Here is a 13,745-nt window from a genome sequence, read left to right on the forward strand (position 1 = left end):
TGGGGGGAGTTACTCTGGGAGAGTCGCTGATGGAGAAGGATCTGGGTGTACTTGTAGATAATAGACTACAGAACAGTACACAATGTCAGTCAGCTGCTTCTAAGGCCAGCAGGATATTGTCATGCATTAAAACTGCCATGGACTCTCGGGACAGGGATATAATATTACCGCTTTATAAAGCTTTGGTGCGGCCTCATCTGGAGTATGCCGTCCAGTTTTGGAACCCGATTCTTAAAAAGGATGTTCTAGAGCTGGAGAGGGTACAAAGACGGGCAACTAAACTAATAAGGGGAATGGAGCATCTTAGTTATGAGGAGAGATTAAAAGAATTAAATTTGTTTAGTCTGGAGAAGAGACGTTTAAGGGGAGATATGATTAACTTATTTAAATATATAAATGGCCCCTACAAGAGATATGGGGAAAAGATGTTCCAGGTAAAACCCCCTCAAAGGACAAGAGGGCACTGCCTCCGCCTGGAGAAAAAAAGGTTCAATCTCCGGAGGCGACAAGCCTTCTTTACCATGAGAACTGTGAATCTGTGGAACAGTCTACCACAGGATCTGGTCACAGCAAAAACAGTAGAGGGCTTCAAAACAGGGCTAGACAAGTTCTTAGACCAAAATAATATAGATGCATATGTATAGAACATATCACCCCTCCCCCTTCCCTGTATCCATCCCCTCCTTGTATATCCCCCTTCCCTGTATCCATCCCCTCCTTGTATATCCCCCTTCCCTGTATCCATCCCCTCCTTGGTTGAACTTGATGGACATGTGTCTTTTTTCAACCGTATTAACTATGTAACTATGTAACTATGTAACTTTTATTTTTACTGTAACTTGAAGTCCCCCTGGGGGACTTGTATATACACAGCACTGATCTCTCATAGAGATCAATGCTGTGTATATACACAGCAAAGATCATTGTACTCGGTGATAGATTGCTGTGGCCTGCTGCAGGCCACAGCAATCTATTGCCGAGCTGGGATCAGCGTCATTGCGACGCTGAGTGCCGGCCTGGCCAGAAGACCGGATCTCCCCCCCCGCGATCATCGCATCATGGGGGGAGATCCGACCCACTAGACACCAGGGACGTGCAGTACAAAGCACTTCGCTGCATTGAAGTGCTTAATTAGCCGGCGCGGCAATGGGACCCACGCCGGCTAATAGAGACACTGCCCGGCTGCAGATTGCAGCCGGGAGCGGTGCCGTTCAGAGCGGGGTCCCGGCGGGACCCCTCTCTGAACTCCCCCTGCACCACCATGACGTACCAGGTACGTCATTGGAACGCTAAGGGGTTAATGTGACCCCTCTCTGAGACCCCTCACACCGCCATGACGTACGAGGTATGTCATGGGACACGAAGGGGTTAAACATGTTTGTTTTACCATGGGGCTGGGTATCAGTATGATGTGATTTTCAAATACCATGAAATAACTCAGTAATTTCTTGGCTTAGGATACTAAGAATGTGAATCAAGCAAATAAGGATAACAGGACACGAAAAAAGATTAGGGTCCCTTTAATAATTCCCATCTTGGGCCAAGTAGGGTACGAAAATATGCCTACAAAGCCGTAAATACAAATTCTCAAGAAATCTAGATACAAACCCAGGATCTTTGGCAGTACCTCAAATTACAAATCCTACAAAGTCATATACTTGTCCAATGAGATACGATTAAAGGGGCGAAATCTGTCCAAATTATTCATAAAAAACATAAATCATATTCCGGTAGAAAAAATATCCCACAGCTCTGTCCAACCAAATGCTGGACGTTTAAAATAACGACTGTTAATTGCCATTAAATTACGGTCGTCTAATAAAAATGGGCGTCATTTCAACAGTGTGTCAACATAGCCTAAAAGTGTGAGTGTGCCCACTCTATAACATTATAATATATTCCTTCATGGGCACCAAATAGATATGAATCCATTATGGTCAGGTTAAAAATATTTGGGCCAAAAAGTTGCCTTGGTAGATTCAAGTAATAGATTTTTTCTTGTATGGTCCCATAGAGAGAGAAAGATGTGTTGAGTTGACTGATTCATCCGTCGGGAATGATGACTTCCTTCCGTCAGGTTTTCTACCTATAAGTCTACTATAGACTGATCTGGCCTTTTGCCTAAAGTGATTCCCAACCATGATGTACAGGATAGGATTGATACAGCTGTTACTGAAGCCAATGTAGGTAGAGATCTGATTCAAAATATGATTCGCAGATGGCACCATACATGAAGAGAAGACCTGGAATTTATCCAATGTGTCAATGAAGGCAGAAACGTGGAAGGGGAGCCAGCATAGGATGAAGACCAAGAGTACAGACAAGACCAGCCAAGTGGCTTTTTTCTCCTTGTTCACTTCTTTGAACTGTTGCATTGCATTGTTCCTCAGAACTCTAATCATTTCAAATGTACAGAAAGCGATGACCACAAGGGGCACTAAGAAGCCGAGAACATTCAAGGTGACATTTATGGTGATAGACCAGTTTAGAGATGGTATGTCTGTAATACAGGCAGTGGTATTAAATCCTTCGACGTACCTCGCCTTTCGGAACGCAATGGTGGGCCCGCTTAGCACAGCTGCAAACACCCAGATGATTCCACAGTTCACTTTTGCCCAAAACGGTCTTCTCAAGCGACCAACGGACATGGTCTTCACCAAGGCTAGATATCGGTCGATACTGACCATCATGAGGAAGTAGATGCTACTGAAAAGGTTAAGTTGAATCACAAAGTTGACCGCCACACACATGAAGCTTCCAAATGGCCAGTAGAACTTGTTAGAGATATATATAGCCCAGAATGGAAGACCGCTGACGAAAATCAAATCAGCAGCCGCCATATTCCCCAGGTAGATCTCAGCCACCGTGCAGCGACTCTTGTGAAGGGCAAAGACAGAGATGACAAACAGGTTTTCTATGAAGCCCAAGACGAAGATGAACCACATGTAGGGGGGCTGGTAGGTTATGAGCCATTGAAAGCTATCCATATCAAAGCATTGATTCTTTGGAGATGCTCCAGTAGTAACCAATGGTCCGATTGTTGCGTTGGGTTCTGTGCTGATCATCTTGTATTTGATATGCTTGGCTCCTATTGGAAAAACAGAAATAAAATTATCTTTATCATTTTAGCCAATATTGTCACTAATATAGTCACTAGCACACAACAAGAAATGCTGACAGCAACTTGACAAATGCATTCTATGGAGATTGTTATCCCCTCTGTGCCTCCATATTGTATAGATCCCCTCTGGACACCTGTACAGTATAGGCCCCTTCTGTGCCCCCATATAGTAGTTAGTAGAGATGAGCGAATAGTGAAATATTCGATAATTCAAAATTCGATTCAAATAGATCCCGATATTCTTATATTCGAACGAATATGGAATCCCATTATAGTCTATGGGAGAAAAATACTTGGGACCTTGAAATCAATATTTGACCACTAAGAGGTCACCAAATGCACAATGACACCTCAGGAAATGATTCCAGCACCTCTGGATGCATATAGGACACCAGGGGAAGCATGCCTGGCTGCATCTAACACTAGTGATGAGCGAACATCCCAATTTTCTCAAGTTGCAGACCTCCTCTCCAAATTCCAGCAGGATTAATAGGCGCAGCTACTCCCAACAGATGATGTAAAAAAACTACTTTATTAAAATAATAAAAACATGTATAAAAGGCTCAGAATTACGCGTTTCTAGATCAGACTGGTCTCTTCATCAGATGCTTAGTTAATACAGTGGGAAGTAGCCATATTTAAATCCAACAAGAGGAAGTGACATCACAAGTAGGAGGATACAGAATATATATAAACCCATAAGTATACACACATATATACAAAAATACACACATATACATACATACATACAGACATATACATATACATGGACCCAAAGGCCGAATTCATATACATAGCAAAAAAGGATGACAAATTATTTGATGCTATCAATGCACTCGTTTAACCCATTCGGTACCAGAGATGACAGGCGAAAAATCCAATAGGTCTCCCTGTTGATCAGGGACCTATATCTGTTCGGGGCATTTATTGGAATCTGTTCAATCACTGTGAGGACTAAACTAGACGGGTCGCTATGGTGTTTAAGCAGATAATGGCGGGAGAGGCTGTGCTTAACAAAACCATTTTTAATATTAGCACGATGTTTGTTCATTCTGCAACGACGTGTCTGAACTGTCCGGCCGACATAGAGAAGGCGGCACGGGCAGCTAAGCAGGTACACCACATAGTCAGAAGAGCAGTTGCATCTGTCTTTTATTCTGAATACCTCGTTGGTGATAGGAGAAGAGAAACTACTGACAGGTTGTTCAGGGATCCAAGCACAACACAGGCACCGAGATACCCCACAGCGGGAAGTGCACAGCGGTGCATGTGTTGTGCTTGGATCCCTGAACAACCTGTCAGTAGTTTCTCTTCTCCTATCACCAACTTTCTATTTATCTACTTTAGGTGACCTAAAGAGTGAGTACACAGGGGGCCATGGACTAAAGGGGTAAGTACACAGGGGGCCATGGACTAAAGGGGTAAGTACACAGAGGGCCATGGACTAAAGGGGTAAGTACACAGAGGGCCATGGACTAAAGGGGTAAGTACACAGCGGGCCATGGACTAAAGGGGTAAGTACACAGGGGGCCATGGACTAAAGGGGTAAGTACACAGGGGGCCATGGACTAAAGGGGTAAGTACACAGAGGGCCATGGACTAAAGGGGTAAGTACACAGCGGGCCATGGACTAAAGGGGTAAGTACACAGCGGGCCATGGACTAAAGGGGTAAGTTCACAGCGGGCCATGGACTAAAGGGGTAAGTACACAGAGGGGTCATGGACTAAAGAGATAAGTACACAGGGGGCTATCTACTAAAGGTGAGACTGCACAGGAGGCCATCTATTAAAAGGGAACTACGCAGGGGGCTATCTACTAAAGGGAAACTACACAGGGGGTCATCTAGTATAGGGGGAAGCACAGGTGGCGCACTGATGTGAGCAAGCTCGCCACTCTAGGGTCCTCTGCATCAGTGCTTCTGTGCTCTGGAGGGGGGTATTGGGCCCAGGATGGGTGGAAAGCCCAGGGCCCAGGGTACATTTAATCTGCCCCTGTCCAAATATTTAGCATGTATTCTACAATCATAATTCTTCCATATTCTGCACTCAATGAAGGAGACCAGTAAGAAATGGTGATGGAAGGGCACTGCTCATAGCAGTCATTGTGCCGGGGACCCCCACAGAACAGCACCAAACACTACATCTCGGAGCCAAGCATCCCAACATTGCCAGACACTTTCTGTAAATACATAAGACGAATGTCCAGTCGTGTGGGAGAAAGTTAAACATTCCCATGATGCACTTCAGCGCAGCCTCATTAAGCCGTGTTTAGTAATACAGAAATTTTAATTTGACCCAAGGAGGTCAAGATGAATCAGGAGACATTACACAGACTGGTACCTGCCGTGGCACGGTGGGAACTGCCGTAGGTGTATTGACCTAAGGATGAGGAATGGTACTATTAACGTTAGGATAAGATTGTTACTGCCATGCATGGGAAGGCCGACCATTGTGAAACACGTCTACAAATTGGGCACAGTCTGTTCTCTCCGGTCACAACCTAATTCCTTGTTAATCATATGAGATGACATGTCTGATGCTGGTTAAATCGCTGCAGCTATTTAAAGGGAACCTCTCACATCACTGTCCCGAGCGGCATAAGCCGAGACGATTTGTGGGAAAAGACTTAGAATAAATTGTGTTTTATTCATTTAAATATCTGCTCATTCTCGGCTTAGAAGTCTAATGGGCGGTCCTAGGCGAATGGCCCCCTCTCTGAGCCACCTGACTCTACAACACACATTCCTGTTCCAAATTTGTATCCATGGGTCACTGTGGTCGGCTGATACTGGTATAGGGGGCACTGTGGCTGACTGATGCTGGTATCGGGGAACTGTGGTTGGCTGATACTGGTATGGGGAAACTGTGGCTGGCTGATAGTGGTATTGGAGGCACTGTGGTTGGCTGATACTGGTATGAGCGGCAATGTGAGTGGCTAATATTGGTATGGGGCACTGTGATTGGCTGTTACTGGTATGGGGGGACACTGTGGTTGGCTGATACTAGTATGGAGCAAAAGATTCCATTATTAGAGAAAGATGTGAGTGACCTGCAACGGACCGTTAAAGAACATTCCCAACAACTAACAGCAACCCAAGTAAAATTAACGGATATGGAGGATCGCTCAAGGAGGTCGAATGTGAGAATAATTGGTCTCCCGGAGAATGTGGAGGCAGGGGACCTGATTAAGTTCTGTCAGTCCTGGCTCTTGGAACTTTTTGGTAAGGAGGCCTTTTCTAGCATGTTTGGTTTGGAAATAGCTCACAGGGTCCCGGGGAAGCAACTGCCCCCATGCAGTCATCCTAAGACTCTACTTATTAAGGCCTTATGCTCTGAGGACACAGATGTTATCTTGAAGTTGGCTAGGCAAAAATCCCCTGTGATGTACAATGGGGGAAAGGCCTCTTTTTTTCCATACTTCTCTAGGGCAACGCAAGTTAAAAGAATGAGCAACAAGCTGAAATCTCTATCTCTCTTATTTTTTCCTGCTAAACTTAGAATAAGTTCTAAGGATGTTGTGCATTTTTTTGCGAATTCCCAAGATACGACTGACTGGCTTGATAGGGAAGGGCTTTGATTGTTATGTGCGAGGACTTAGGGTACTATTACATGGAACGATAATCGGCCGAATTGGCCCGATTCGGCCGATTATCGCTCCGTGTAATAAATGCAACGATCAGCCGATGACAACGATGTCCTAGCAAGGGCTGCAAGGACATCGGTAACAATGTCCTTGCAGCTCTTGTTGAACGATTATCGGGCTGTGTAATAGGCCCAGTAAATGAGCGACGATCTAGCAGATCGGCGCTCGTTTACAGGTATTATCGGTCCCTGCTCGGCCCGTGTAATAGCACCCTTATTCTTTATAAGAGATCACGCAGTGTAAAGTAATTTGTCATAAAGAAATGTTTGCAGAGGGGGAGGGAAGTTGGGGGGGGGTCCATTCGGTTAGTTTAGAGGCACTGGCATATGTAGAGAGCCATGTGAGGGGGGGGGGAAGGAGGGGAGAGGGGTGGATGAGGGAGGAGGGTGGATGGAAGGGGGGGGGGGTGGCTGGGTGGTTAAGAGAGAGAAGGATGGGGTGACTTACTTTATGTTTTTTCTTTTTTTTTCTCTGAATGGGTGAGGAATTAAAGATACTCTTTTGGAATGTGAGGGGAATGGGGGTGAGAAGCAAGAGGTGCGCCATATTTGATCTTATTAATAGACACTTGCTTGTGATTTGCTTAGCAGAGACCCATTGTACAAATGAGACACTAGGTAGAATGTCTAGACGCTGGGCTAAGCACACCTTTCATTCAGTCTGTTCAGCCTACTCCGCGGGTGTTACCGTTTACATTCACAACAGGGTGCCTTTTAACCTGATTTATAAAAAAATAGATTGTAGGGGTAGGTATATCTTTCTTCATTGTAGGCTTTTTGAGGCAGAAATGGTGTTGGCGTGCCTGTATATCCCTCCCCCGTTCTCACCACAAGTGAGAACTCTCGCCTCTTATTTTATGTGGTGACCTGAACTCCGTCCTGGATAATATATTGGATAGGAAGGGTGGTGCTCAGTATTAGATTGGTTAGATTGCTTGCAGAGACTGGTTGGAGGGACATTTGGCGTTCACTGTATGGGGATGCCCAGATTTTCTCGTGTTTTAGTACATCTCATATGACTGCTTCATGGATCGATCTGGCCCTATGCAGTGAACACATGCTAAAGTGAATTCATAGTATGTCCTACGAAACTAGATCTATCTCTGACCATTCCCCCCTGATGGTAAGAATAAGAGGTCCGTGGTTTGAAGGTGTAGGCATTCGTGCCTTTAGGTTTAATCCATACTGGCAAACCATACTGGAATCAGGCAAATTAGGTAAATTTCTGGCAAAGATTATTCAAACACAGGAGCCAAGAACTCCTATAGGAGCGTTGTTTAATAAAGAGGGTGGGCTGGTCAGTTCAAAGGAAGGGATTGGTCGAGTCATCCACGACTTTTACTCTGAGTTATATCGTTCAGAGTCTCATGGAGGGGATTTGGAGATGGACGAAAGGCTGGGTCATCTTGAATTTCCCAGATTGGGAGAGGAGGAGTCTTTGGCTCTGAATGCTCCTGTTACGTTGGAGGATTTTAAGACAGCCTAAAGGCCCTATTCCACCGCACGATTATCGTTCAGATTATCGTTAAATTGTTCGAATCTAAACGATAATCGTTATCGTTAATGAGATCGTTAATCTTTAACGATTATGCGAGCGATAATCGTCCGGTTGAATAGGGCCCTTAGAGAGCTTTAGAGGTCAGTCGGCTCCGGGAACCGACGGTTTGCCCTTCGCTGTTTATAGGGAGTTTTCAGATATCCTTTTGCCTTGGTTACTAGAGACATTTAATAAATCCTGCTCGAGGGGCGTTCTCCCTCCCTCTATGAGAGAGGCTAGTATTACCCTGATAGAGAAAAAGCAGAAAGATCTACAACATATAGAGTCTTATAGACCCATTTCTTTGATTAACTGCGATTGTAAAATCATTTCCAAGGTTTTGGCACTTAGACTGGGTAGGGTGACTCCGGGCCTAGTCGAGAGTGATCAAACTGGATTTGTTCCCGGTAGGGTTATTTTTGACAATATTTCAATGTCCAGGTGGGTGCTGGGGCCCCCCACTCCATCCTGTCTCTTGACGCAATGAAGGCGTTAGACAGGGTGGAGTGGGGGTTCCTTTGGAGGGTGCTGGAAGCGTTTGGGCTGGGAAAGCGGTTCATATCATGGATTAGATTTCTATATACCTCTCCTATTGCAAATGTTATCTATAATGGTAAGGTTACTGATTGGTTTAGTCTTGAGAGAGGGACAAGGCAGCGTTGCCCTCTGTCCCCCTTACTATTTTTTTTTTTTTTTTATTGAACCTTTTGCTATAATGATAAGGGGATCTAAGGAAGTGAGTGGTTACGGTTTGCAGGGTGACAAGGATAAAATTCTGCTGTATGCAGATGACATACTCCTTTTTTGAAGGGGAATGAGAACGCAATTTGTAAAGTTATAAATATTGTTTCTAATTTTGGAAATGTCTCAGGTCTGAGGGTCAATTGGTTGAAGTCCTCTCTATTGCCGATTGGGGATGGCTTTGTCACTAATAGTCCTTTGGTTCGTGTGTTGGGAATGGATGACTCGATTGATTACTTAGGGATAAAGCTTACAACTAGCGTAAATAGGTATACTGCACTCAATTTGCATCTGCTATCTACCAAAATTAGTAAGAAAATGGAATTTTGGGGGCGTCTGCCATTATCTATGGCGTATCGTATGGGCATAATCAAGATGATTGTTCTTTTTTCTTCACCTGTTTGGATCCCTGATGCCTGGTTCGGTAAAGTAGAGACTGCTTTGAATTCCTTCATTTGGGGGAAACAAGAATAAAGTATCATGGTTGGTCTCATAAATGTGATGAGGGTGGAATGGCTTTGCCCGATCTCCGATTGTATTTCCTTGCCATGGGTGCCCAATTATTCAGGAAATGGAAGGTATCTCCTGTTATTCAGTTTTTATTATGGAATACTAAGCACAATTATGATGATTTTTTTACTTGTTTAGAAGGTGGATTTGGAGGCACCAAGATTCTTTCACAAGTGGAGTTGTACATTAAGATTTGGAAAGCGATGAAAAGAATATTTAAGATTAAGGGTGTTTATCAATATGGGGAAATATATATTTAGAAGAATTTGAACCTCTCCGGGCTAACCCTTTGTGGTGCCTAAAGGGGATCAAATATATTACAAATTGTCTCTGATGGGAATTTACTTCCCTTTCATGAGTTTAAAAATAAGTTTACACTTTCTGATTCACATTGGTTTATATACTGGCAATTAAAACACGCGTATAGGGCGACGTCAAATAATGAGATGTGGTGGGTTAGTTCACATGATTTTTTTTAATACTTAAGGACAACCATGATAGGGAAAAAATGCCTCTCTGAGATATATTTAAGATTATTGAAAGAAAAGGGTAGTGGTTTTCTACAGAAAGCTAGGGAGAAGTGGGAACTTAGAATCGGAATTCTTTCTAACGATCAGTGGACAGATATTAGGGTATGCAGGATGTCTCAGTTAATCCATCACACAGACTGATACAGCTTAAGGCTAGGTTCACACTCTGTATCTGTGCGGCTGTATTGCGGGCAGTAAATCATCGGCCGGATTTTTCCGGTTCATGCGTACGCTGGAAAGTATACGATATACGGCTGCACAGTGCACACTATGTATGAATCTACGGCCCGATCGTAAACGGACCCGTAAAAAATGAACAAGACCATTGTTTGCGGCTGGAAATGCGGCCGAGGATTGCCAGGCGGTCCGTACGGAGTACTTCAAAAATAGCCGGCAATGATGCCGAATGCCGATGCCTCTAATAGTTAATATATTAAATTAATAAAACACATTTTCGTTGTAATAAAGTCCCTTTCGTTGTTCAATAATTTAATTCTAACGAATCCATCATTGTGCAATTAAATATACTGTTAAAATAAATATATATATAAATAAATGTATATTTATAAATATATTTATTTTTTGACAGTATATTTAATTGCACAATGATGGATTCGTTTAAATTAAATTATTGAACAACGAAACTGATTTTATTTCAACGAAAATGTGTTTTATTAATTAAATATTAATTAGTACAGGAAGCTCCAGTAAGCCGTTAATTCATATTCCCGGTAATAGAGCATTCTGTACTAATCATCACTTTACTATCAAATGTTTCTTCTAATTATGTTATCACAATAGCATTATTAGAGGAAACATTTAGAATTATATGTGCGCTCAGCTGATTGGCTGAGCACACATATAAAGAGCCGGTCCGCAGTACAGTGACTTCATTGTGCTGCGGACCAGCGAAGAGGACACATCGGGGTGAGTATAGAGCTCTCCCCACCGCCTCCCCAGCACTGCACCCCTCCCAGCAAGGAAGGGGGGTCACTTAACCCCTTCCTTGCTGGGATGGGTGCAGTCTGACATCAGTCTGGCCCCCAAGGGGTTAAGGGGGATGCAATACATCCTCCCTTAACCCCTTGGGGGCCAGACTGTAAGCAGCGATCTGTAAAGATGCTGCATACTGTAAGGAGCACAACACCGCTCACAATGATGGGTGTTGTGCTCCTGTTTGTGTGTTTTTTGTGTGTTTCTCCCTTTTTGTTTTTCAGATATCGGTATCCTGTGAATTACGTCGGATTACGTGGACTACGTCGATGACCAGCGGTTGTTTTTTTTTTTTTTTTAAATAAAATGGTCAATTAGGGGTGTGGGGGTGTTTTAATTTGAATAAAATATTTTTTTAACTTGTGTCTTGTCTTTATTTCTTTACTTTATAGACTTAGTAGTGGACGCCGTCTAATAGACGGAATCCATTACTAAGTCGGGGCCTAGTGTTAGCCGGTATAAAATGGCTAACACTAACCCCCCATTATTACCCCAGTACCCAATGCCACCAGGGGTACTGGGAAGAGCCGGGTGCCAGTGGTCCCGGAGCGTCAAAATTGGCGCTCCTGGACCGGGCGGCAGCAGGCTGGTAACATTTAGGCTGGGGAGGGCCTAAAACAATGGCTCTTCCCACCCTGGTGTTACTAGGCTGCTGTCGTTTGGTTTTTAACCCGGCTGGTTATAAAAATAGGGGGGACCCTATGCGGGTTTTTTTTAAATAAATAAATAATAAAAAAAACCCGCATAGGGTCCCCATTTTATAAAAAAAAAACAACAAACAACCGCTGGTCATCGACGTAGTCCACCGAATCCGACGTAATCCACAGGATACCGATATCTGAAAAACAAAAAGGGAGAAACACACAAAAAACACACAAAGAGGAGCACAACACCCATCATTGTGAGCGGTGTTGTGCACCTTACAGTATGCAGCATCTTTACAGATCGCTGCTTACAGTCTGGCCCCCAAGGGGTTAAGGGAGGATGTATTGCATGTCTGATGTCAGACTGCACCCATCCCAGCAAGGAAGGGGTAAAGTGACCCCCCTTCCTTGCTGGGAGGGGTGCAGTGCTGGGGAGGGGGTGGGGAGAGCTCTATACTCACCCCGATGTTGTCTCTTCGCTGGTCCGCAGCACAATGAAGTCACTGTGCTGCGGACCCGCTAATTATATGTGTGCTCAGCCGATCAGCCAATCAGCTGAGCGCACATATAATTCTAAATGTTTCTTCTAATAATGCTATTGTGATAACATAATTAGAAGAAACATTTGATGTTTTCATTAAAGTAAAGTGATGATTAGTACAGAAAGCTCTATTGCCGGCAATATGAATTAACGGCTTAATGGAGCTTCCTGTACTAATTAATATTTAATTAATAAAACACATTTTCGTTGTAATAAAATCAGTTTCGTTGTTCAATAATTTAATTTAAACGAATCCATTATTGTGCAATTAAATATACTGTCAAAAAATAAATATATATATATATATATATATATATACATTTATTTATATATATATTTATTTTAACAGTATATTTAATTGCAAAATGATGGAATCGTTTAAATTAAATTATTGAACAATGAAAGAGACTTTATTACAACGAAAATGTGTTTTATTAATTCAATATATTAACCATGAGAGGCATCGGCATCAGCATACTGCAGAGGATCGCAAACCCCGGTAATAGCAATTCATGTAAACAGTTTCCCTGCTTTCCCAGATGCATCCAGAGGTGTTTGCATCACTTTCTTAAGATTTTATTTGTTATTTTTAGTTGAACCAGATTTCCAAGTAAATGACTGTATGTTTTCAGCCGCATGTCTATTTTTTCCCACGGTCGTAGTTTCAGCCGCACATTTCCAGCCGCATAAAAAATACAGCCGCACACATACAGAGTGTGAACATAGCCTAAGGCTATGTTCACACTGCGTACAAATCCGTACGCAGTTCTTACGCCACCGTACATGTGCGGCTGAAACTACGGGAGTGTGAAAAATCGACATGTCGCCGGATGCGTACGCACTGCGAACATACACCCGTAGTACAGTTATGCTTACCTAGCTTGTTTCGAAGCGATCTGAAGCAGGTCATTTACTTGGAAATCTTCGCCCAGCCCAATAAAACACACAGAACCTTTTGGATCGAAAAATCAAGTCCAATTTGGCTGAAATAAGTACTTCGTACGGGACCGCATGTAAACCCACGGCCGTGAGTTCGAACATTTCCGTCCTCAAACAATGGTCTTGTTCATTTTTCCCGGCGGCGTATACAATCCGATCATAAGTTCATACGTAGTGTGAACTGTGCGGCCGTATATCGTATACTTTCAAGCAAACGCATCAACCTCAAAACTACGTGCATATATTCGCGGTTCGCACTACGAGCGGAAAGATACGTAGTGTGAACCTAGCCTAAAATTATATATGGTTTATATCTTTCGCCCAAAGATTTATATAGAAGAACCGATTCTAACTGTCCTAAATGCTTAATGGATAATGCGGATTTCTTCCATTTATTATGGGAGTGTCCTAAGTTGCAAGAATTTTGGGAATTAGTTAAGAAATACATAGAGGAGGATTTGGATTTGAGGGTTGGTACGGAGGCCTACAGATTACTTTTGGGTGGCTATAATAATGGTGGTTCGACAGGTTTTCTTTGAAATAAACT

The 13,745-nt window shown here is 43.2% G+C and overlaps 1 protein-coding gene across 1 annotated transcript in view; it reads right to left on the reverse strand.

Moving 5' to 3' along the window:
• Window positions 1-1,504: 1,504 nt before the first annotated feature.
• The window catches only part of LOC138770879 (B2 bradykinin receptor-like), a 31,121-nt gene continuing 18,880 nt past the window's right edge, over window positions 1,505-13,745 (reverse strand). The window contains exon 2 of the mRNA XM_069950164.1: window positions 1,505-3,088. Within this exon, the coding sequence (XP_069806265.1) occupies window positions 1,980-3,065 (1,086 nt within the window). The 5' untranslated portion in view covers window positions 3,066-3,088 and the 3' untranslated portion in view covers window positions 1,505-1,979. The remainder of the gene's footprint in view (window positions 3,089-13,745) is intronic.

The sequence above is a fragment of the Dendropsophus ebraccatus genome, chromosome 13, assembly GCF_027789765.1.
Source record: "Dendropsophus ebraccatus isolate aDenEbr1 chromosome 13, aDenEbr1.pat, whole genome shotgun sequence".
In the NCBI taxonomy this organism is placed as follows: Eukaryota; Metazoa; Chordata; class Amphibia; order Anura; family Hylidae; genus Dendropsophus; species Dendropsophus ebraccatus.